The sequence below is a fragment of the Oxyura jamaicensis genome, chromosome Z, assembly GCF_011077185.1.
Source record: "Oxyura jamaicensis isolate SHBP4307 breed ruddy duck chromosome Z, BPBGC_Ojam_1.0, whole genome shotgun sequence".
In the NCBI taxonomy this organism is placed as follows: Eukaryota; Metazoa; Chordata; class Aves; order Anseriformes; family Anatidae; genus Oxyura; species Oxyura jamaicensis.
Genome location: NC_048926.1, coordinates 37,882,022 through 37,907,165, shown reverse-complemented (window position 1 = coordinate 37,907,165; position 25,144 = coordinate 37,882,022). Strand labels below are relative to the sequence as shown.

The window sequence follows — 25,144 nt, the reverse complement described above, 5'->3', positions numbered from 1 at the left end:
GGGTAGTCACCAACCCCTGTGATACCAAGACACTACTTTCACTCCTTTCTTGTACTTCCATCATGACCAGAGAAAAAGCAAACAGTAGATTGAAACATACACAAAGGACTTATGATAGTTAATGATGATTTTTAGTTTACAACACCTATAGTGTGAACTTTCTACACATTCCTCTCTCTACTAATAGCAATGAAAATGTCTTACTAGGTTTAAGGGAGGTGAATCACAGATTGTGTCATAGCTGCAATGCATTCATTTTAGCTCAGACTAAATTTAATAAAGCCAATTAAACTCATTCAAACCTACGTTTAGTCTATCAGATATATGTATATGGTGATCTTTGCTCTTTTATTGAAAAATATTGTCGTTGTTTTACAGATATCAGAACTGTATCTCTTCTTACTGTAGCTACTTTAATAAGCAATCATGAGAAAACATCAGGGGAGTCAGAAAATTCCTACTGCTGTTTCCAAATAGGAAGAGTTTTCATCTGTGCTTCATATTCACAGATTCAGTGATACAGCATTTCAGTGAATGAAAGCTCTTATCAACAAGTGTGAATGGAAGTCAAAAAGTATCATGGGAGGAGTCCTTTACTGCATTAATAGTTGGCAGTAAAACTTTATCATAAAAATGCCTGTCTAAAATAAATCTCTCAGTAAACTGATTAGCAGCCTACTGTGCCCTAAGTACAGTTCAGAACTAGCAATTACATTACCTTGCATTTGTAAGGCTGTGCTGTTCGGAAGAACTGAGAATGTAAAGTATTTTCAGCAGATCCCATTCTGCTACCCATTTGATTACTCTGATGAAGGGAATGAGACAGGTTCTGAGAAAAGCTGGAGAGCGCTCTCTAAATGCAAAGGCACACCATAAAACAGAAAAAGAGAAATGCAAATTAGGGACAAAGTTTCCTTGTATTTATCTCTGACTTCAGTGACACCTGTGCAGTTATTCAGAGACTAGTGAGTCAGCCATCATTGCAAACTACAGCAGAAGCTTATACTTACAAGGAAAAAAAATGGCCTGATTCACATTTAATTTAAATATATGTTTTTTTTCTGAATCCTTAAAAGATAAAATACTGATTTCCCCAGTAATACAATTTAAACAACAAAGCTTGCACAACAATGGGATCATCCAACCTGGAATTTCTTCCAAGTGCCACTCCTTACAAAAGGTGCCATAAGCTCTTTAAAAGACAAAAGTTCTCTGAACCTTTTGGTGACCATTTTGTCCAAAGGATGGCATTTCTAGCATTTGGTCTAGACATTAGATATGTTTGTCTGTTTTAATTGCAACTTTTCCACAGCTAGCAAATTCATAAAACGAGTAAGCATGGAATACACTTAACTGATGACCTTCAGACAAAACAGTGAAATCCTGAGCTATTTTAAGGTGCTATACTTTGGATTTTCTTTGTGACCAGTGGTAACCATTTCAGAAAATTTACCTTGTGTTTTCTATACAGATCATTGTACAGAATTCGGAAATGTTTCCTTGTGTAGCTGCTCCGATAAGCTCCACCAAGGAGGTACTCTATAACCAGCCCAATATCAATCAGGGATATCTTATAATCCGAAGGAAGCGTACTCTGGAACACCAAATGTCACAAGCATTTTGTGATGTTATTATGTGCAACATGCAATCCCTGCTGCTATGAGGGAACTCTGGGAGAAGGTGCAACTGACAGCTACTGCATCTGTCAGGAAGTGTAAACATTCTTTAGGCATATGAAATCGCTCTAGGAGGGAGAAAAGAGGCACAGTGACATTTTCAGCCTAAGAAGTGTGACATCTGCTGTCCACTGCGTACACAACACAGGGAAATACATTGCAATGTTCACAAGACGAGCTGCATTCAACACTGAAGGTAATTGTACGTCAGTACAATTCAGTACTTCAGTACAATTTTTATCAGCCAGACAGGCTGACAAAAATCTTCCTTTTCTGGTAATAGAGCAAACTGGTAGAGTACAATTTGCTCATTAAACCAGTTCATTAATTAAAAATTAAGATATAGATGAAGAATACATTTAATGGTATAGAATAATTCCAGGAGGCTTGTAGACTCTTGTTGAGGCTCAAGACTGTCATGATAACTAGGACATCAGCTGCACATGAATTAGTTGTACCTTCCAAGTATGTCACTACTTGTGATTAAAGCACAACTGCTTCCCTGGGTACATACATTCCATGAATATTTTAGATATTATCAGTAAAACCTTTAAGCGCAACTCTTGGAAATGAAAAATGTGCCTCCATAAACAGGATCAGAGGTATCATCAGGATCTATGCCTTTCAGACTTTAAAAAGCCATTTTATTCATTAGACTGAGATTTTTTTCATTGGACTTTAGTGGCAACCCTCAGTATAGCTAGCAAAAGCCACCCAGTCTTGGGTAACAAGAGGCACCAACATATTGACCATTCTGGGGCAAAAGCGTGTCTCACAGCTTGCCACCTCCAAAACTAAGAATAAGGCCACTACTTATAGTCCTAAGTACCCACACTTGTAGATACTTCTCTGCACTAGCAGCATATACTGAATGCTAGCAGGGGCAGACTGCAATTTATCTCCATTCAAACAAAGCAGCAACAAAGCCGATCACACTAATGGAGAAAACATCTCTATTCTCAGACTGGAAGAACAGAATGTATTTTCAACACTGAGATCCTCCAGGTCCACCATGTAAATTAAACCCAAAATATGTCTATCAGTGTGGGTAAACACAGAAAATAGCTTGCCACGAAGATCTGAGCACCCTCTGCCCACCTACTGTAGCATCAATGATATTGACATGGAGGTCACCCACAAAAACAAAATCTTCTCCGAAATCCCAATACTTGAGACCAGAGAACTCTGCAAATAGTCAGATTTATTTATTTATTTATCTTAGTATTCATAACCTGGAAAGAACTGGCCAATTAATCTAGTTTTGGATCTAGGCATCTCTTGTAGTGGAGACTAGATGCAGAAAGAACAGCTCGTGCCTTTCTGGTTAAGCAAAGCTGTCAGGGATAATGAAAATATGAAATAAATAAAACATAGCTATATAACAAGGCTGTCACTAAACTAAGTCAGCCAGAGCTCCATGCAACAGTCATCCACTGCCACCTTCTGTTCTCCTAGACACTGCAGCACAGTAAAATATTTCTTGTCACATCATCTTTCTGTTACTGCTTAGCACAGAAAGCCTCTTTCTTTCTCTTTAGGGAAAAAAAAAAAAAAAGAAAAAAGAAAAAAAGAAAAATGTTACACTAGTAAGCATAATCACTGTACTAATTCACTAAGTCTTTTGTACAATCACTTCATAATATCACTTCAGTAACTTGAGAGAGACAGTCTGATCTATATGAACCTCTGGCTTTGAAATTAAGGTACAGGACCCTTAGGAGCATTCAGTGGTAGTAGGTTAGTTAATTGCTTGGGGGGATTAGTGGGATGAAGATAAAACCATTTAGAAGATACAGGAGTATGGTAATGAAAACATCACTTCTATTCCTTCGTATTCCCCCTTATTGTCTTATAGCAGTCTGCCACTGGACACTAAATTTTTAAGTTACTATTTTCGCTCCCCAGCCTCTCCTATATCCATTACCTGTTTCACATCTCGAACTAGGTGATGCAAAAGTAGATTTGATGGTCCTTGTTTCTGTGATGTGAAAAGAAAAAAGTAAATCAACACTTCTCTACATTTGAAAAACAATATTGTCAAGGAAAGAAGTTTAAAGATCCTCAGAATAAGCCATTGTGATTCACACTGTCCCCACAAACCTCTTCAAAAACATTTCAACTTGAATCTGTAACACCTCTATTAACTTAAATCTCAACATACGGTACATAAGTAGGTATCACTTTGGTTAAACAGCATATCATTTACAACAAGGTAAGTATACATCAGATACTGGATTAAAAGCAAAGCATAATTCCCATGAGCTTCAGGTGAGCAGTCTGGTTCAAGTCAATGAATTGAAAAATAAAAAGCTGGGACATTGATCCAATAATCCTTCATTGCTATCAAAACTGATCAAAACCCATTCATTTTCATTTTTTCTCAAAAGCCCTTTATCAAAATAATAATAATAATAATAATAAGTGGCCTGGCCTAATCTCTTAAAGAAAATAGTAATCTTTCTATATATGATTATCCAAAGCTATTAGTGTGCCTTTTGTGCACTGGGATTTCAAATACTAACTGTATTGTAGAGTTCTTCCAAACGAGATATGGTAAGAAAATGGTGCACATTCACTCCGTGTTCTATTAACAGCTTTACAAAATCCACGCGGTCCATCACTAAAGCATCCAGCATTGCTTGTTCCAAAGCACCAACCTTCAGAAGGACAGAAGTAGATGGAAAGGTTAGAAAAGTATCTTCTTTTGGAACTAAATAAAAGATTCCTGGGCAATTAAGGATCTGTTTATCACAATGATTTGTCTTTATGTATATTCAAAGTATACAGTATAAAAGAAAAATATACTGGAAGAAGCATCTGCCTAAAACATCCAGTAGCAAGGGGGAGTAAAACTGTGTCTCCATAAACCCAACATCTGTAAAGACCTTTAAAAATCTCTTTACAACCAGACTTGGATAATAATATACTCTACAGCAGGATAATACTCTCCTACTCTTTAATTCACTTCAGAAGCTAATGTATGATAATGCTGGGGATAGGAGAAAAGCCTCTCTTTTTCGACGTATGACAAAAGCCATTTCAAGGTACTATATTTCAAGATCTCTCTATAGAACTCAAAGTTCTTTAAAGCAGACTTCTCTTCATATATGAGACAGAATCTGCATTAGGATAAACTCTCTCCAACACACTGCAAAGCAGAGCTCTACCTACAGCAGTGTCCAAACTGTGAAAACACTCCAGTCATAGTATTTGCACAGAACTTAAGAGGACTCCTACATGCAAGATAACAAAGGAGCTGGACATAGAGAGTCATAGAACCCCAAGTCCCTCAGCCTGTCTTCATAGGAGAGGTGCTCCACCCTTGTGGCCCTCCTCTGGACTTGCTCTAATATAATATGTCCATGTCCTTCTTGTGCTGGGGCCCCAGGTGGGGTCCCATCAGAGCAGAGTAGAAGGGGAGAATCCCCTCCCTCAACCTGCTGGCCATGCTTCTTTTGATGCTGCCCAGAATACAGTTGGTTTTCTGGGCTGCAAGTGTACCTTGCCAGCTCATGTCGAGTTTCTCATCAACCAACACCCCTAGGTCCTTCTCCTCAGGGCTGCTTTCAATCCAGCCTGTATTTGTGCTTAGGGTTGCCCAGGAACAAACTGCACTGTTCCAGTGCACAACCACACTCAAAGTGAAGATTTTTTTCATAGTATACAAATACACATGCATTAACTGTTCACCCTTACAATTGCATTGGATGGGTACTCCTCTTTAATCAAGAAAGCATTTAGGTCAAAATAAAACTTTAAAACTGTGGTTTTTTTTTTTGTTTGGTTGGTTTTTTAATTTACAATGTATGAAGAAAATGTTGTTATTTAAGATTGCTTCCTACTTAATGAACAGGTACACAGACCTTTCTCAAACAAATCAGAAGTGGGAGCAGGGGGACTTGCCAGCAAATCCATAAGGGATAATCAAGGTGTAAAAGAAACATGAGAAGAGAGAAGGCTATTGTAGAAATGGCAAATTAATTCATTGCCTCACTGCTCACTACAGAATATGTTAGGAAAGTTCCTACATCAAAGCTGTTCTTTACAGCAGACAAATCTGAGGAACTATGTCAAACTGAACTGTCAGTAGAAAAGATTTTAGAAGTCATCAGTAAAGTGGTAGCAAATTGTCAGTACCAGATACTATTCACATAAGATCTCCCAAGGAATGGAGGCATAGGTGAAATCAGCCCTCTTAACACCAGAATGGGAGATACCAAAAAAAATAAAAAAATTAAAAATTAAAAATTAAAAAATTAAAAAAAAATACAAAGAAAGGGAAGTCCCAGCACTCTCAGCCTTTCCTCATAGGACAGATGCTCCAGTCCCTTAATCACCTTTGTGGCCCTACAGTGGACTCCCTGCAGTATGTCCAGGTAGCTGTTGTACTGGCGGGGAGAGTAGAAATGGACACAGTCTTCCAGGTGCAGCTTCACCAGTGCTGGCACTACTTTGCATAATGCAGCCAACAGTACTGTTAACCTTCATAGTGGCATATTGCTGACTCATGTTTAACGTGGCATCTACTACGTCATTTTCTGCAAAGCTGAGCCACAATGGCATGCTAACTACAGGTAATTTTATTTCTACCTGTCAACACCGTAAAGGATTCAGTATTTGTCTTGGGATATCCATATTCTCTGGAGCTAGGAAAACAGAGACAACACTCCTTTGTAGTTTATTCCTTCAAAGAAAATAATGTTCTCGGTTACCATGAAATGTCTGTGATCATCAGTGATTGTCAACATAGACTTGAGGAATACATACCCTGAAGGACCACTGAAACTATTTGAAAAGGCTAGCAGTAAAAACTCTGGGAATTTCAGACAGCACCTCTGTAAAAAATGTAAGAGTACCTTCCAGTGTTGTCCATAAACCAATATATGTTTTTTGGCAATATCTAGCTGGTTCCAGGCCAATGCCAAATCCAGCTGATCTGAAGCAGACATATTTGTACCTAGAAAACAAGCAAAGTACCAAGTAGTCTTCACACACTGATGGTACTCCTTTGCTTTGAAAGGATAAGCCAGTGGGACTGTACATCAGACAAAAGCAGATCGTATTTTCAGTTACCTTTCAGGAGCGCAGTCAGAATTGCCAAATCAATGTCCTGCTGCTCTTCAGACTCCACATCAAGTATGGTTATCTGTTAGAATTGCAGAAGTACACTATTTGAGGTGGGGTAAAGAAGTCTGTGGTTATTTCTTCTTGGCTGTAGTAGATTAAATCACAAACATTTCACACAAACACTGGCAGGCATGATTTTCCTTTGTTTCAGAAATACAACGTACCATTTTGCTTTGTAATACAATAGCATACAAGGCAAATTAGCATCAACCTAACGCATAATAACATAAGTCTATTTCCTTTTAATTAGTTTTACAGCTACAAAATGTAAAAATGCAACATGATGAATAACTACGTAGCTTTCAACTAGAAAACAGACACTCCCAATTAAGTAAAACAAATAATAATAAAAACATATTGGATAGTTTCCATTTTAGTAATCATTGCTACAACTGTTATTATTCCCAAAACAAATATTTGGCAACTCCAAATGAGATCCTGAGCCAATAAACATGGAAGCACATTTTATCCTGATATTCAGAGACAAATTCTAGCACAGTTCTGGTACAAGTAGAAGAATGGATAGAACCATTTCCAAATTACAAAAAAGACAGTACTAGAGCATTAAAGAAGTAAAAATTAATTGATCTTTCCTGTAAAAACAAAGATGTCCAGCCTCTACTAAAATCAGAAAGTGTGTCATTTCATAAGCAGCCATCAAGCCTTCCAAAGTTAACTAAGCAGCTACTGTGGAGCTACTTAGTATATAAATTAGTACAGAAACTTTTGTATTGTATTTACTTTAGGGATAACACCATTACTTTTACAACTGCTGTATCCATACGAACCCACAACAGAAAGGGCAAAAAGCGTAACAGCAAATTAAGATATAAAAAAGTCAGAGCGTTAATCCCACTCACAGAGTCTCTATGCTCCATGCATTCCATCAAAATGTGAAATAGATGACTGGATTGTTTCTGTCCCAAACTAAACATATTTTGAATCATTACCAAAACCTCCTCCTTCACTTGAGGTCGCAGCTCCCTGAAAAACAGATATACAAGCTAAAATATGTATTTTGGGGGCTATTTCTTCCTAGAACAAATGACATCTAAGCAAGAGATAGAGACTGCAGAGACGCTTGGAGATATCTTTTACATCCACTTTTCTGTTGACATCTTCTTCCCTTCACTCAACAAAACAAAACAAAGGCATCCCATAACTTAAATTATTATTCACACAGACACTAATTCTGACCATTCATATATACTATTGGAAACTGAAGAAATGGAACTTTTAACAATTTTCAAAGGATTATCCGCAAATATAAAGCAAACAGCCACTAAAAGTTTAGAAACCTTTTTTCTTTCAGTATTAATATAGGGATAAAAGTAAACTCCCCATTAGTTCATTAGTCTTGATATCTCTCTTTTGCCCTCATCTTTTTTTCCCCTCATTTCTCTCTGCTAATCCTTCTGTTCATGTTCTTCTTTCCTTCTCAAATGACAGGATTTTTATTTTTTTTTAAAGATCAAATATTGATGACAAAGCAAGTGAACAAAGTTCCCACTACAATAGACTGGGGAAAAATAACTACCCCTTCCTCCCTTCTCTCCCTCCCCACAGGTGTTTTATGGCTCCTCCCGATACAACAGACCATGCACTACTCACCCTGCATCACCTGTGTGTTTGTGGGTAAAAGCCAGGATATCTGCAGCTCTGCCAGTGCCCTCATAGACAACCACAGGGACAGGTGGACTGGTCCTCACATACTCCCACACCATTAGAATGACGTTGGGACCTCCTTCCACCACCAACCCAACTATGGGTACACCTTGGCCCATTCCTGTTTCAAAACACACGTAACCAGTTACAAACAGGTCTCAGTCAAACACAGACACACATACAGAAAAAAAAAAAATCAGGACATCTGATCAACACTCATGACGAAGTCTCACAGTAACTACATGATTCAACAGAGAGGAAAACATGCCTCCATTGTCTCTAATTTAAGACTGATTTTCACAGAACTTCTGTGACAGATCAAAATGACCATGAAAACTTCTCAGTAAAGTTCAAGCATGAGAGAGAAGGAATAGCCTTCTGAATATCCTGCCCTTTACATTAGCTCTCACACACGCAAGGACACTGACAGAATTTTAAATGTGATCCATACCCATTTTATTACCTGCACATTAAAAAAAAGTAACTAGGCACCTTGTAAGGACTTTCTCAAGTTTTACAGTAGTAGGCTATTTTTCTTACTAATGAGAAATATTTCCAATAAGATGCAATAATAATAAAAAAATAGAAATAGTCTGACTTAAAGTCCTAATAAAAAAATAGCAGAGGCTGAGTAAGAAGCTCTAAATATGAACAGATTAAAAACAGAGACAGTTTCTAAATACTATACCATAAGCAAATAAAGAAAACAAGGATTCAGTATCATAACTCTAATTAAAGTTTTTAAGATACGTAAAGATTTAAATCACTAGGTAAGAATGAACTTTCCACAAGTGACTTATACAAAATTATACTGAATGTGACAGGTTTTTTGCTTGGCAAAATACTGCAAAACTGTCTAGTGCTTATATAAAGACCATGCAAAACTGTGAACTGAGCAAATGCTTAATACATACTGAATAATCTGAGTCATTCAGATGTCCCTAAAACTAAGAAACCAAAACGTGAGTTAGTTCAGATGAATAATGCTTTAAGAGAATGCTGTCCTTTTTATTTTTTCTGATACTCAGAATTCAAGACAGTTGCACTGAGCAACTTTCAACCTCAGTGAAATCTGCAGAAAATTAATCAAAATCATTTAGGTTGGAAAAGACCCTTAAGATCATTAAGTCCAACCATAAACTTAACGCTACCAATTCCACCAATAAACCACATACATAATTGCCACATTCACAAGAAGATGACAGGAAATGTCAAGTACCTCCATGATCTTTTAAATAGGATTTTCTGTAATAAAGCTGACCATGGCAGTACTTACTTGTGTGTACTTTCTGAAGTGACAAATACTTCTCCAAATTCCTCCTGAGCATCATTTCATTCCCATATTTGCCTACTGTCCCATCATCTGCCATTAGAAAATGAGAATGCATGCTGTTGAGGGTACTTAGCTTGCTGAGTGGATTACCAAGAGTCTGGTATAGGCAAACTACCTATGAAAACCAAAATAAAAAGATCTTCACAGAAACCAGCAAAGTATCACCAGGTACATCATCTCATTTGTATGTATTTCTTCATCACATTGCAATCTTCTGAAAGTCTCTATCATGCTTTTTGCTGCTCTAGTCAAGAATGGGCTTTCATTTTATATGATCTTAACAGAATCAAAACTGCTATTTACTGCACAGAAAACATTTCTGTTAAGGCAGGCTTTCAATCTTTAGCATCACTGGTTGGTAGAGTCCCTTGGGAGGCGGTTCTGAAGGGCAGAGGGGTCCAGGAAGGCTGGGCGCTCTTCAAGAGGCAAATCCTAATGGCGCAGGAGCGGTCTGTTCCCATGTGCCCAAAGATGAGCCAGCGGGGAAGAAGACCAGCCTGGCTGAACAGAGAACTGTGGCTTGAGCTTAGGAGAAAAAAGAGGGTTTATAATCTTTGGAAAAGTGGGCAGGCCACTAGGGAGGACTATAAGGATGTAGCGAGGCTGTGCAGGGACAAAATTAGGAAGGCCAAAGCTCATCTGGAGCTCAATCTGGCTACTGCCGTTAAAGATAACAAAAAAACGCTTTTATAAATACATCAACACAAAAAGGAGGACAAAGGAGAATCTCCATCCTTTACTGGATGCCGGGGGAAACTTAGTTACAAGAGATGAGGAAAAGGCGGAGGTGCTCAATGCCTTCTTTGCCTCAGTCTTTAGCGGCAATACCGGTTGTTCTCTGGATTCCCAGTACCCTGAGCTGGTGGAAGGGGATGGGGAGCAGGATGTGGCCCTCACCATCCACGAAGAACTGGTTGGTGACCTGCTACGGCACTTGGATGTGCACAAGTCGATGGGGCCGGATGGCATCCACCCGTACTGAGAGAACTGGCAGAGGAGCTGGCCAAGCCACTATCCATCATTTATCAGCAGTCCTGGCTATTGGGGGAGGTCCCAGCTGACTGGCGGCTAGCGAATGTGACGCCCATCTACAAGAAGGGCCGGAGGGCTGACCCGGGGAACTACAGGCCTGTCAGTTTGACCTCAGTGCCAGGGAAGCTCATGGAGCAGATCCTCTTGGGAGTCATCATGCGGCACTTGAAGGGCAAGCAGGCGATCAGGCCCAGTCAGCAGGGGTTTATGGAAGGCAGGTCCTGCTTGACGAACCTGATCTCCTTCTATGACAAAGTGTCGCGCTGGGTGGACGAGGGAAAGGCTGTGGATGTGGTCTACCTTGACTTCAGCAAGGCTTTTGACACCGTCTCCCACAGCATTCTCCTCAAGAAACTGGCTGCTCTTGGCTTGGACTGGCGCACGCTTCGTTGGGTTAGAAACTGGCTGGATAGCCGGGCCCAAAGAGTTGTGGTAAATGGAGTCAAGTCCAGTTGGAGGCCAGTCACTAGTGGAGTCCCCCAGGGCTCGGTGCTGGGGCCGGTCCTCTTTAACATCTTCATCAATGATCTGGACGAGGACATTGAGTGCACCCTCAGTAAGTTTGCAGATGATGCCAAGTTAGGTGCGTGTGTCGATCTGCTCGAGGGTAGGAAGGCTCTGCAGGAGGATCTGGATAGGCTGCACCGATGGGCTGGGGTCAACTGCATGAAGTTTAACAAGGCCAAGTGCCGGGTCCTGCACCTGGGGCGCAATAACCCCAAGCAGAGCTACAGGCTGGGAGATGAGTGGTTGGAGAGCTGCCAGGCGGAGAAGGACCTGGGAGTGATAGTGGACAGTCGGCTGAATATGAGCCAGCAGTGTGCTCAGGTGGCCAAGAAGGCCAACGGCATCCTGGCTTGTATCAGAAATAGTGTGACCAGCAGGGCTAGGGAGGTGATCGTCCCCCTGTACTCGGCTCTGGTGAGGCCGCACCTCGAGTACTGTGTTCAGTTTTGGGCCCCTTGCTACAAGAAGGACATCGAGGTGCTTGAGCGGGTCCAAAGAAGGGCGACGAAGCTGGTGAGGGGCCTGGAGAACAAGTCCTACGAGGAGCGGCTGAAGGAGCTGGGCTTATTCAGCCTGGAGAAGAGGAGGCTCAGGGGCGACCTTATCGCCCTCTACAGATACCTTAAAGGAGGCTGTAGAGAGGTGGGGGTTGGCCTGTTCTCCCACGTGCCTGGTGACAGGACGAGGGGGAATGGGCTAAAGTTGCACCAGGGGAGTTTTAGGTTAGATGTTAGGAAGAACTTCTTTACTGAAAGGGTTGTGAGGCATTGGAACAGGCTGCCCAGGGAGGTGGTGGAGTCACCATCCCTGGAAGTCTTCAAAAGACGTTTAGATGTAGAGCTTAGGGATATGGTTTAGTGGGCACTGTTAGTGTTAGGTTAGAGGTTGGACTCGATGATCTTGAGGTCTCTTCCAACCTAGAAATTCTGTGATTCTGTGACTGCCTGCCTTTCTTTGCAATAGTTGAAACACAATGGCATATTTTTCCTGGGTATATTTCTGTTAAAAACATGTAAGCTACCATTTATCAGGAATTAATGTGCCTTACATATCAAGTGTTTTTCAACAGTTAAGTAGATTGTGCCTTCACATTGACACTTAGATAAAATTCTAATGTATGAACAAAAATCACACATAATAACAGCTTTTTTTGTGTATACCATTAACCTGATTGCCCATCCTAAATCACATGAATATAGAAACACATAATTTGCATCCACTGGAGAGTTACCTAATTAATTACAAAATTTCAAGAAATGAATTACACTTTCCTATAAGAAATGTTTTAAAGTTACTCATTTACATAAGAAAAACAAAATACAGTGTCTCAACATGCCATAGAACTCCCCTACTGCGCAAAATCTAAGTCTCTGTTACTAAGAAAAAACACCAAATCAGGTAAATAAAGCAAGCAGAAAATAAGGTATGCACAAAAGCTAAAATATTGCCAGAACATGAAGGGTTTTATTAAAATGTGTCAAACTCACATCTTTGCCAATGAGATCCCTCTGGTTCTCAATGATACCCCATGGGGGGATCCCAACAGCACAAATCTTTCTCAGATATGGTGAGGTACGACCTTTCAGTGCATCTCCCACATGCCTGGACACTCCTAAACAGATAATTAACAATCATTTTTCTTCTACATTCATAGACTCGCTAGAGGACAGCAATGAAAAGAGCTTTCCATCATGTACTTTATTCTGTGGTTATGTTTTGATCAGAAATAAACCTCCTCCCTGCTTGTATACTTTATGTGCCTTGCAGTAATTGTAAGGCTCAGATGTAATGTGCCAGTGCTTCATACTCAACACAAATTTTTAGCTAGTAATTCTAACATATGTGCTACTGGGGGTTTCTACCTGAATTGAAACTTTATTATTTACGTAACTGTAGAGGCTGGTTCTCCCGTAAGGTCGCTTGATTGAATAAAAGCTAAAGAAGTGAAAGGCTTACTGACCACCTCAGTTTTTGAGAGTAGAAAAATCCACAGGGATTTTCAGATAATAAAATAGGCTAGTTGTAAGGATTATCGTAACTCTAAAATTTCTTAATTATAAAATAGAAGTTAAATTTAGATTTGAAAACAGTTTCAAAAACATTGCTTATAGTCCTCAGAAGCTAAATATTTCAATAAAGCAGATAAAATTGACTGAAAATAAGTTCTGCTTATCTACTATCAATTGGCACTGTGTTTCTTACTACATGCAGAATACTCTTTGCTCGTTAATAGAACAATAAAAATAAAATACAACAAAATATGCAGAATGCCTGTCAACAGCAAAGACACTGTTACTCTTCGAATTATGCATTGTTCCTAAACCAGAAATGTTTTATTTTTGTGGTAAAAGATCACAAATATCAAACTAATAATTTCATTATATTTGCCCCAAATATATATGCTTATATACAGACAAAGAACACCAGAGGGAGACTAAAACAAATTAAGAATTACAATACCACTGTTGATGCCTTCTGTAATTATCCATGCTCCTGTAGTCTCAGCAGCCTTCACCAGTCCTTTGCTGAAAACCTGCTTGATCTTTGAGGGAAGTTTGAAATTTTGAATGCCTCCATGAATGGATATAACTAGCTTTGGCAACTCCATCTGCCATTCTTTAACCATCAAGTGTAACAGCTGATCCAAACTGCTATCATAGGAGAGTCTAATATACTAGAAGAAAGTCCAAAAAAAGAGTAAGATAAACATCCTTAAAATACTCCTAGAGAAGAAAATGCAACATCTTACAAAGTTCCCACCTCTAACATCTTAAACACTTTGTGCAGGATCACAACTTTCATAATACACTTAAAGTGATAGCACAAAAACACATCAGTGAGCAATACAGACAGAAAGACAAGCTATTCTTAATTACAGTGAAGTTCAACATAAAAATATTATGCACACTCTAACTTGAATTACGTTTAGGTTCCCATGCTCTCTTAAGAAAAAACATCCAATATTCACCCAGTGTCACTCTTCACCTTTCTTACACTGGAATTATAAGAAGTCAGACATACATACCCCCAACATTTGTTAATTGAATTACATGCAAACCTTGGCATGGTAAGTATGATCTCCATCTTGAAAATTGATTGTTCCAAATGCATCCGTTGGACTCATCTTTGTATGTTTTTGCACAGACCATTCTTCATCTCTCTGCAGGGCAGCCTGATAGACAGGCCAACTACAGTCTAATCCTGGATGATCTCCAATCAGACGTCCACAGCAGCATCTCACATTAGAGAGGTGAGATAAAGAGATTAGACATCACAAAACAATTTTATACTATACACACTTGTGTTCAGCTCTGGGATCATCACCAAAATAGCCCAAATAGTTTTCCCACAAAGAAGAGTATCTTTCTGACACCAAATAAAATAAAAATGAGCTCAGCTGAAAAATCTCAGAAGTGACAAAATTACATTGAATTAAATATACATGCTTTACTAGATATACAACTTGTTCTCTGTCTTGATAACACTGCTAACAGTTTGACAGTTTACCCATAAATTAATTTTGACCTGAGATTTACTGGACTTGTGAAATTTCAGAGGAATATCTTAGAACACCAAGATTTGCTATGGTTATTACCAGAGGTTATTCTCGGTACTCAAGAATGATCTTGTAGTTACAGTCATTAACTGGGAGGAGAGGAGCAACCCTCAGTCTAGAGAAACCATTGGACTAACCTTTGGACGTCAGCAAAGTGAATATACAAAATAAACTACGTGCAATATTATGAGAAATTTAGCAGAAGCTCAGTTAGCGTTAAAGGTTTGCAACAGGATGAATAACACAGACTCCAACTTCAATCAGTATTACTGTCATACAGGCTCCAACAGGTTCCAGCCTGTTCTACAAGGGTAACTTTGATGTATTTATAGTGACATCTGACATTCCAGTTTTCCTTTAGACATTTCACATGTTAACATACTCTGGGAAATGGAGATAAATTCTTCCCCATTACTCTGTAAAATAACAAATAACCTCCTAAAGCCCAAATTCAGTCAAAAGACTGTTCTGGGACTCTGATGCATTCCTTGTGCATCTAGGTGCAAGCTAGATGTAAACTTGATCTGCAAAACGCTGAAAAACTCAGAAAGAGAGACTAGATGAGTGTAAACTAACCGATGAAAGATAAATACATAAAAAAAAAAAAAAGTGCAAAGCAAATTAAGGAAGTGAACTGCTTTAGAGAGATACTTTTTGACACCTAGAAACCAAAAAAATTTGTTTGCACCCTTGTTTTCTTAAACAGGCAAATAGCAAATCATATCTGATCGATGTAGTGCTCTGCAAAAGCAAACTGAAGAAGGAAGCCTCCTACAGTTATGGGCAATTAATAAATCAATTATTCTTACTCAGTGAAGTATTACAAAGTCATAGAAAGCTTAAACTGCAAAAAAGACTTGAGCTCTGTTATCATATGTATGATGGTGCTTAGCTGGAAGTCAGAAAGCAATAGGGGCCATCAAAAATGCCTGACTTTTGTCAAGCTAATTCAACATGGATTAGCTAATTTAGTAGGAAATCACAGAAATCCAGGGATTTTCCACAAAGTCAGGCACATGGTCACAAATGAATCCTGTAAAAATAAAGAGGAATTGATCTAGCTGGAAGCAGGGCTGGAAGCCTCATTGAGACTCTTTTTGTCATTGTATTCTAACCAGAAGTATTCTCCAGTCCAGCTCACTGCATTCACTGATTCCACAACCATTTGCACCATGGTGGTAAGGAAAAAACAAAACAAAACAAAACAACAACAACAACAACAAATAATAACAATAATAATTTAAAAAAAAAAAAAAAAAAAAAAAAAAAGGAATAGCAGGCACAGGAGCTGATGAAACTAGCTACTGATCTAGAAACCTTATTCTGATGACCCCAAAATCAAAACCTGCTGTAATTCTGACCCCTCAGAGGCAATCCAGGTGTAGGATCATGAACCAGACAAAAAGTATCCAAGCTGGAACATGGAGAATAAGCCAGTCAAAACAAAACATTTACAGATACACAATGAAATAACTGTTTCAGGAAACTGCATGGGTTCAACACAGATGGAAGATCATTGCAAACCTTGTGAGTGCTGTCAAATAGCACATGTACTCAGACTTCATTGAGAGTTGCTACAGAGGCATACCTGTTCTAAAAGTGTTTCTGAGCAATGTAGCTGCAAAGCCAGATAACACAAGCAAAACAGCCTTGGATAACACCTGCCTGCAAAGGACATGAGGGCAATGACTATAGTTGTTTAATGCTCTGCCCATGTACCTCAAAGGAAGGACCAGAAAAAATAAATAGCTTTGATTTTATTATTGGTCTTCAGAGGGCATATTTCCTTATAGGTGAGCTATTAGCCTCCTTGCTCCATTCTTTTTCCTCATTCTTTTGCTCTTCTGGGGACATCAGGGGTATGAGACAGTAAGATGTCCACAAAAAAAGAGATGTCCAGAGGAGAAATGAGTAAGAGTGTCCTTAGTCATTGTGGTCCTGAAAATATCATGTTGTCATCATTCTGCTCCTGCAGTGGTCTCACCATAGCAAACCCATTTATGCAGGAGTCATTCTGGAAGACAGTGAGCCAATAGTAGTCCCAACTAAATACTACATTAATTACTTACTATACCACATCACACAGTCCAACTCAGCACAGGCCAGTGCTTGGAAGAACAGCACTGAAAAGCAATCAGACTTATTATCAGTGCATTAAATTTTCTAAAATCTGAATTAATTTCAGTCTGCAGAGTAAACCATCATCAAATATGAGCACAAAATGACTATCTCATGTCACTGCTCCATGCAGGGTCACATCAGCAGTACTTTCTAAAGCAGCAAGAGCCAGAGCAACCTTCCTTTGTAAAGCAGAGATCCTATAGAAAGCAATCAACTATCTGGCATGGCAAATCAGTGCAGTAACCTTGAAACTGAGAGGCCCAATGAACATTGAACAGTTTTAGTAATTAACAGCATTAGCACTGCATACTTAACGCTTAGATGCAAATATGCCCACAGGTGAGCTGCACTCAGAAAAGGTCAGCCACACTCAGCAGACAGTGAAAGAATTGCACGTGGACCTAACATGTGCAACATAGGATACATATACCTGCTTTTACCTCAGCAATTACCATAATAAGAGGTATAAACTCAAAGGGTCTTGTATTTCCCAAGCAGCTCACACTCTGCCACATGCTGGCATGCTCAGGCTCTTCAGCCAGCTAGCAGGAACAGACTAGGTGCTAAGGCCTTCCTGAAAGTTCAAAAGGCAAGACCTAGAGGCTCTCAGAAAGCATGAGGAAAACAAAGCACAGCATCACACACATCTGTTTTGTTTTGCTTTTTTGTAAACTTTCGTGCTGTGTGCATAGCTGCATGGCTCAAGGAAGAGAGGAGCTCGCAGCCAGGTTTGGTGGTTGAGCCAGGGACTGCTTGGGAGCTCTGGAGCCACATACCCTGGGACCCATTGGGATGCACCCCAGCGTGCTGATGGAGCTGCCTAATCCCTTTGTATAGCTCTTGTATATGCCTTTGTAATGCCCTTGTCCTGGCTATCAGGGCAGATCCCACTTGACTGGCGGCTAGCAAATGTGACGCCCATCTACAAGAAGGGCCGGAGGGTAGACCTGGGAAACTACAGGCCTGTTAGTTGGACCTCAGTGCCAGGGAAGCCCATGGAGCAGATTATCTTGAGTGTCATCAAGTGGCACTTGCAGGGCAAGCAGGCGAGCAGGCCCAGTCACCATGGGTTTATGAAAGGCAGGTCCTGCTTGACGAACCTGATCTCCTTCTATGACAAAGTGACATGCTGGGTGGATGAGGGAAAAGCTATGGATGTGGTCTACCTTGACTTCAGTAAGGCTTTTGACACTGTTTCCCACAGCATTCTCCTCAAGAAACTGGCTGCTCTTGGCTTAGACTGGCGTACACTTTGTTGGGTTAGAAGCTGGCTGAGTAGCCAGGCCCAGAGAGTTGTGGTAAATGGAGTTAAATCCAGTTGGAGGCTGGTCACTAGTGGAGTCCCCCAGGGCTCAGTACTGGGGCCAATTCTCTTTAATATCTTTATCAATGATCTGGATGAAGGGATCGAGTGCACCCTCAGTAAGGTTGCAGATGATGCCAAGTTAGGTGCGTGTGTCGATCTGCTCAAGGGTAGGAAGGCTCTGAAGGAGGATCTGGATAGGCTGGACCAATGGGCTGAGGTCAACTGTATGAGGTTCAACAAGGCCAAGTGCCGGGTCCTGCACCTGGGGTACAACAATCCCAAGCAGCGCTACAGGCTAGGAGATGAGTGGTTAGAAAGCTGCCTGTCAAAGAAGGACCTGGGAGTACTGGTTGATAGACAGCTGAATATGAGCCAGCAGTGTGCTCAGGTGGCCAAGAGGGCCAACAGCTTCCTGGCTTGCATAAGAAACAGTGTGGCCAACAGGGATAGGGAATTGATTGTCCCCATTTACTCAACTCTGGTAAGGCTGCAACTTGAGTACTGTGTTCAGTTTTGGGCCCCTCACTACAAGAAGGACATGGAGGTGCTCGAGCGAGTCCAGAGAAGGGCAATGAAGCTGGTGAGGGGTCTGGAGAACACGTCTTATGAGGAGCGGCTGAGGGGGCTGGGATTGTTCAGCCTGGAGAAGAGGAGGTTCAGGGATGACATTATCGCATTCTACAGTTACCTTAAAGGAGGCTGTAGCGAGGTGGGGGTTGGTCTATTCTCCCACGTGCCTGGTGAAAGGACGAGGGGAAATGGGCTAAAGTTGCTCCAGGGGAGATTTAGGTTTGATGTTAGGAAGAACTTCTTTACTGAAAGGGTTGTTAGGCATTGGAATGGGCAGCCGAGGGAAGTGGCTGAGTCACCACCCCTGGAGGTCTTTAAAAGATGTTTAGATGTAGAGCTTAGGTTTAGTGGAGGACTTGTTAGTGTTAGGTCAGAGGTTAGACTCAGTAGTCCTGAAGGTCTCTTCCAACCTAGATGATTCTGTTATTCTGTGATAGCTGCTCTCCATCAGCTCTGAAAGGATCATGGAGATCAGCCGGAGGGAGGCAAATGCAACACCTGCCTTCAAAAATGGGGAAAACCCAACCTGAGGAACTGCAGGCTGGCTGGCCTCCCTTCAGTCCTGGGTGAGATCATGGAGCAAGTCCTCCTGGAGCCCATGTCTGGGCACATGAGGAAGAAGGCAGTGACCAGGAGCAGTCAGCAGGATCTCACCAAGGATAAATCATGCCTGTCCCACCTAATTGCCCTCTATATGTTAAACCCTGGGGATGAGAGGAGAGACGGGGATGCCGTTTATACCACTCCAGCTGGGCACCAGGCACAGCTCCCCAGTACCTTGTGTCTGGGCTGGGATGCTGCAGTATGGAGGGAGGACACCCACAGACAGGCAGGAGGGAGGGGAGGCACCAAGGCGGTGGTGCTGGAGGCCTTGCCCTGCTAGGCGAGGCTGCGGAGCGGGGCTGGTTCAGCCGGGAGAAGGGGCAGCTGCGAGGGCACCCAGCAGCAGCCACAGCACCATCAGGAGGGGACAGAGGAGATGCAGCCGGGCTCTGCCCAGAGATGCCTGGCAGGAAGATGGAAGGCAGGGCAAAGGCTGAGGCATGAGGGGCTCAGGATAAAGACGAGGAAAAGCCTTTTCTCCACCAGGACAGCCTGGCCATGGAGCCAAGGCCCAGGCAGGTCGGGACGCTGCACCCTGGGTATTCACAGCCAGATGGGTAAAGCCCTGAGCAGCCTGGCCTGAGCGCAGGCTGAGCATGCTCTGGGCTGGGGACCTCCTCAAGTCCCTTCCAGTCTGCATTTTTCTATGATACTGTGAATATGTTGCAAGCATTGTTTCGAAGTGTCATCAACAATCAACCATCAACCATCTTTGCCCAAAAGTCTCATCAAGCTATTGGTGAAGAAGGGAACAATGTAAATAACACAAAAGCACATCCCTGGAAAATCCCACTTAAAACAAAAAGGAGAAACCTAGAGGATTATTGCTGAAGTAACTGCAGTAGCTACATTACAAAGTCCAGTGTCCTGCCGGTGCCCCCTCAGTGCCCAAAAATTCACAGAATTATAGACTGGTTTGGATTGGAAGAGAACTTAAAGATCACCCAGTTCCAACCCCCTACCATCAGCAGGAATGCCTCCTACTATACCAGGTTGTCCAAAGCCCCATCCAATCTGGCCTTGAACACTTCCAGGGATGGGGCATTTACAACCTCTCTAGGAAACCTGTTCCAGTGCCTAACCAACCTCATCATGAAAAATTCCTTCCTTATATCTAATCTAGCATCTACCTTCTTTCAGTTTAAAACCATTACCCCTTGTCCTGTCATTACACTCCCTGATAAGGAGATTTCCATCTTTCCTGTGGGTCCCCTTTAAATACTGGAAGGCCACTGTAAGGTCTCCCCAGAGCCTTCTCTTCTATAGATTAGACTACCCCAACTCTCTCAGCCTCTCTTCATAGTAGAGGTGCTCCAGGCCTCTGATCATGGCATGCCTCTGGACCTGCTCCAGCAGTTCCATGACTTTCTGTGGGTCCCAGAGCTGAACACATTATAGCAGGTGGAGTTTCATGAGAGGGGAGTATAGGAGGGAGAATCGCCTCCTTGGACCTGCTGCCCTTGCTTCGTGTGATACAGCCCTAAATGATCAAATATAGAGACAATTTGTGAGAGCACCTTAGATATGTAAGGATTCAGAAGTATGGCACCATGTTGCTAAATATTCACATAGTGAGACTGGTCTAGATGCTTTCTGGTATGTATTAGCATTGCACTGAAGGAGTCATTTCAACACACCAGGGAAGAAGAATGGACAAACAAGTGTGCTAGTGAGTTTATCAAATGTCATTAGCAACTACTTCATGGAGTTATTCTACTTAGTATTAGCAAATAGTTGTGTAACTCAATCATAAACCGCAAACCTTGGAAGTTCTCTGCAAATAAGAAATCATTAAGAAATTTCAATTGCCTGTGATATTGGGTCAAAGTATAATAGGCATTAAGTACATTCACATCAATTTTGGACTGAGTGGAAAATCATAGATCTCAAGAGGCCTAAACCTGGCTTCACTGCTGACCTAATAAAAACAATGTAAACAGTTCTAACGCTATGGTGAAAATGATTTCCTCTTGTTAAGAACAGAAAAAATCTTCTCAAATAAAGCTCCGAGTGCATCATAAGACACAAGTGAAAAAGAAGAGCTAACATTTGGGGAAATATACTTGCGTGACTGAATGGCTGACTGAAATGAACATCAGACACCCACATACATTCTGCATGTATAGAGATAGGGGCATACAGGATCCATGAGAAAATGCTCAACAAGTAGTAAAAGAAACAACTACAAGATGAAAAGTAAAAATCCAAAGGTATGGGATCTCTTTACAGAGAAAAGTGAAGGAGAAAAAATAAACCCATCCCACGGGGTGCATTCTCTCTTCCTCCTTCTCCTACCATAATATTAGCATTCATGCAACTAAATAATGGTTCATTAGGTGGCTGATTTGGTGGAAAGCTGTATTTTTTTCTCTAGGTTAATTTTCATACTAATGAGCTTCCAAGACCTACTAACAATATGGTCACACTATGAGCAGGGTGAGAGAGGTGGCACAGAACTACAGAACTACTGTGGTCTTGATTTAGACTGGATTAAACCATGAAATTATACCCTAAGTACTCCTTTACTTAACTCACCTGGCCCCAAAGGAATAAATGTCTTGGAAGTGCAAGTTGACTTCAGCTTTCTTCCTCCTTCTAGAACATTTGCAAAAAAATCTTTGGATCTCCTTTCTTCTGCTCTAAAGCAAAATATGCATACAGCCATTCCTTATGGACAGAGACCAGACAGAGGGAGCTGACCCTTTCTGAACTAATGCTGCACAGAATGTTTGCTTTACTTACAAATCCATTTGCAGTCATATGATTCAGAGCAGTATTTTATTTGCTTTTTGGAAAATGTGATTCTTATTTCATATAAGACTTAGAAGCCAAAGAATAGAATAGAATAGAATAGAATAGAATAGAATAGAATAGAATAGAATAGAATAGAATAGAACAGAACAGAACAGAACAGAACAGTGGCAAGGGACCTTCAGAGATCATCTTGTCCAACTGCAAAATGTGAAACATTTCATCAAAAAGCTAATAGTCAAGCTCATACATTTGACAGAATCATTTTGCACCAGCTTACTAGTCCTTAGCTATTGGAAACACTGTTTTCTGGTGCTTCAGCTTTCAAAGGCCTTTAATGCAAAATAAATAACAAGGAAAGATTAAATGTTCATTCAAAAAACTTTTAGTTTATAACCATAAACAATACTAAAAGCAGTTTGGAAACACTAGCTGAACTAAAAATGTTGGATTGAAAACAACTAGTTAATACTAGCCACAAATACCAGCTGTCTGAAAAATCAACACACCAGTTAAAACCACCAAAGATGTGATTTTTGTTACTTGTTGAAGGCAGGGGCTCAGAATGCCCAGTGCAGAGCAGATGAAAACCTATCATCAGGGATGTTTCTTTATTTTTTATTTTGTTTCTGCTCTTTCCCTCATTCTTACTGTTTTCCATTGCTTTCCTCTCTCTCCTTTGTATCATCCAGGATATAGCTGGAATTGTTTCCCATGTTAACATCACATTTCTGTCTTTCATTCATCAAGAGAAGATTAAGACAAACTCACACACAGAAGTAATTTAGATAAAATTTTCTACTGGTAGTAAGTTAAAGTTTACCCTACAGTTATTTTATGTAGGTTTATAGTAAAATGTCTCCACCAAGTCTTTTCTGACATTGTAAGAGGAAGGGTATTTTTGCTGTCATTGCTTCCTAGACTAGGAATGTCCATTGCTGGTCATTAGAAAAATCATAGATACATATTTATGCACTCTTACCTGATTAAATTCTGGCACACCTGGCATCCTGCCGGACATCTGTGATAAAGATGAATAATTAATACATGCATTAATACAAACATCTGTAATGGTATTCATAAAATATCGATTCACACGTAATAAAATTCTTATTAGCTGAATTAAAGGTTGTGTTCTTCTGCATTCACCCTTGGAAGAACTACTGGGTAACTTCACTGATTTGTTTGGGGTTTTACATCTCAGAATATACATTATATCTGCATTTCATAGATGAGTCTTCCTTCCCATCTACTCTACACAATCCATGTGTTCAGAACAATACTATCCAAATTACAAGTTTACACCCTCAAAATGTGTTTTCACTGAGTACATTTAGGCAACACCATCCACTAGATACAGAGTCTGGAATGCCAAATCATGTTTTTCTTCTCAGTTCCTAAAAAATAGGTTGAGGATTTCATCTTTTCTTTACTCTTTTCACGCTATGCCAGCCTGAGCAGAAACCTGTGTCTCTGAACTTTGATAAATAGCTGACATTATTTTGAGGAAGGGAGAAAACAGGAGAACAGGATTAATAAATCCTGCACAGCAGTACTGCAGTATTAGAAGCGTGACACTTTTTCTCTTTCAGTTGGATGCCATACCACAGTTTTGGTTTGGACTGTGAGCAAGGTGCCTAGTAAGAAAAGGAAGGTCAATTGTTCACAATTTCTAATCCAAGCAAACAGTACTGTAGTAACACAGAATAGTTTGGGATGGAAGGGACTTTAAAGATCACCTAGTTCCAACCCATCTGCCATGGCAGGGACACCTCCCACTACACCAGGATGCTCAAACGCCATGCAACACTCCCACAGATGGGGCAAACAGCATCATTTAAAATGAACAGTTGATATGTACTTAAAATGGAGCAATTGCCAATGCAGCATTGCAAAACTGCAAAGAACTGCATCTAAACTTCACAAAACACCCATAAAAGTGTATTCTGATTCTTTCTAAATGTTAACAGAAAGAAAATGAAATTCAATGTGTTACCTGTGAGGATCTTTTAAATTGGGAATGATGTTTGCACATTCTCTTTTACTGAAGACTTCTTCAATCCAAGATTTGGGGGACTGAAAAGACATTGCAAACATAATTGTACTCCTTAACTTCAGAACACAGTGCCAAAAATGCTTTACAAAGTCTACATTGCTGTATATACATAATTCTGAACGATTCCTATCTCGGTGTTAGATGGTAACAAATTCTGTGAGATCAACCTACAGCTCTCAATGGTCCTAGCCCTTCACTCCCAAGTTCAACAGAGCTCCATGGAAAGATGAACTATAAAATATATTCCCACCCCTCAGTAATAAACGTGAGAATGATTTAGAGGATCACATACATGTAACAGAGGAAGTGGCAAGGATAAATTAAGACTGTTTAAAGGACTGCACATTACTTCTGACTAGCAAGAAGACAAGTAAGTGACAATTTTACATGGTTACATGTTTACTGAACAAGACTATAGTGAAACACAAAAGACAAGGACCAAAGACTGGACCTGCTGCTTACAGGGGTATTAGGTGGGGCTTCTCCGTAGAGACACTGCCTCAGTGAAGGCTGTTGCAGTTGAATGAACTGAACAGTCACTGTGGTATACAGATTTTTTTTCAAAGAATCTCACTGGGAGTGAGATGATCTTTCAAGGTCTCTTCTAATCACTAACATTCTGTGAACCTCTTTCTATTCTGGCCTATCAGAATCAAAATCCCTGAAAATAATGACTGGTTTCTGGATGTTGAACTTTAAAATCTCCAGGACTGAATTTAGTAAATACTGAAACAAAAGGAAGTTGTTTTGCAGCTAAATGGAACTGCCACTATAATAAAATATGCAATGGACAGATATTTTATCATTAAAAGTAAATACAATTATACTGATTATTATTGCC

At 40.5% G+C, this 25,144-nt stretch overlaps 1 protein-coding gene across 5 annotated transcripts in view; it reads right to left on the bottom strand.

Annotated features, from left to right (window-relative positions):
• The window catches only part of TRPM6 (transient receptor potential cation channel subfamily M member 6), a 100,653-nt gene that overhangs the window by 48,034 nt on the left and 27,475 nt on the right, over positions 1-25,144 (bottom strand). For 4 of the 5 annotated variants that reach the window (XM_035309931.1, XM_035309932.1, XM_035309933.1 and 1 more), the window contains 14 exons: positions 24,244-24,323; positions 23,230-23,268; positions 14,399-14,576; positions 13,801-14,014; positions 12,828-12,952; positions 9,745-9,916; positions 8,415-8,589; positions 7,664-7,787; positions 6,750-6,822; positions 6,533-6,633; positions 4,199-4,333; positions 3,601-3,654; positions 1,454-1,594; positions 719-853 (listed from right to left, as the gene is read on the bottom strand). In XM_035309931.1, the coding sequence (XP_035165822.1) occupies positions 719-853; positions 1,454-1,594; positions 3,601-3,654; positions 4,199-4,333; positions 6,533-6,633; positions 6,750-6,822; positions 7,664-7,787; positions 8,415-8,589; positions 9,745-9,916; positions 12,828-12,952; positions 13,801-14,014; positions 14,399-14,576; positions 23,230-23,268; positions 24,244-24,323 (1,746 nt within the window). Of the gene's footprint in view, positions 1-718; positions 854-1,453; positions 1,595-3,600; positions 3,655-4,198; positions 4,334-6,532; positions 6,634-6,749; positions 6,823-7,663; positions 7,788-8,414; positions 8,590-9,744; positions 9,917-12,827; positions 12,953-13,800; positions 14,015-14,398; positions 14,577-23,229; positions 23,269-24,243; positions 24,324-25,144 lie in introns of those variants that run through there. The other variant, XM_035309936.1, reaches the window with a different exon arrangement.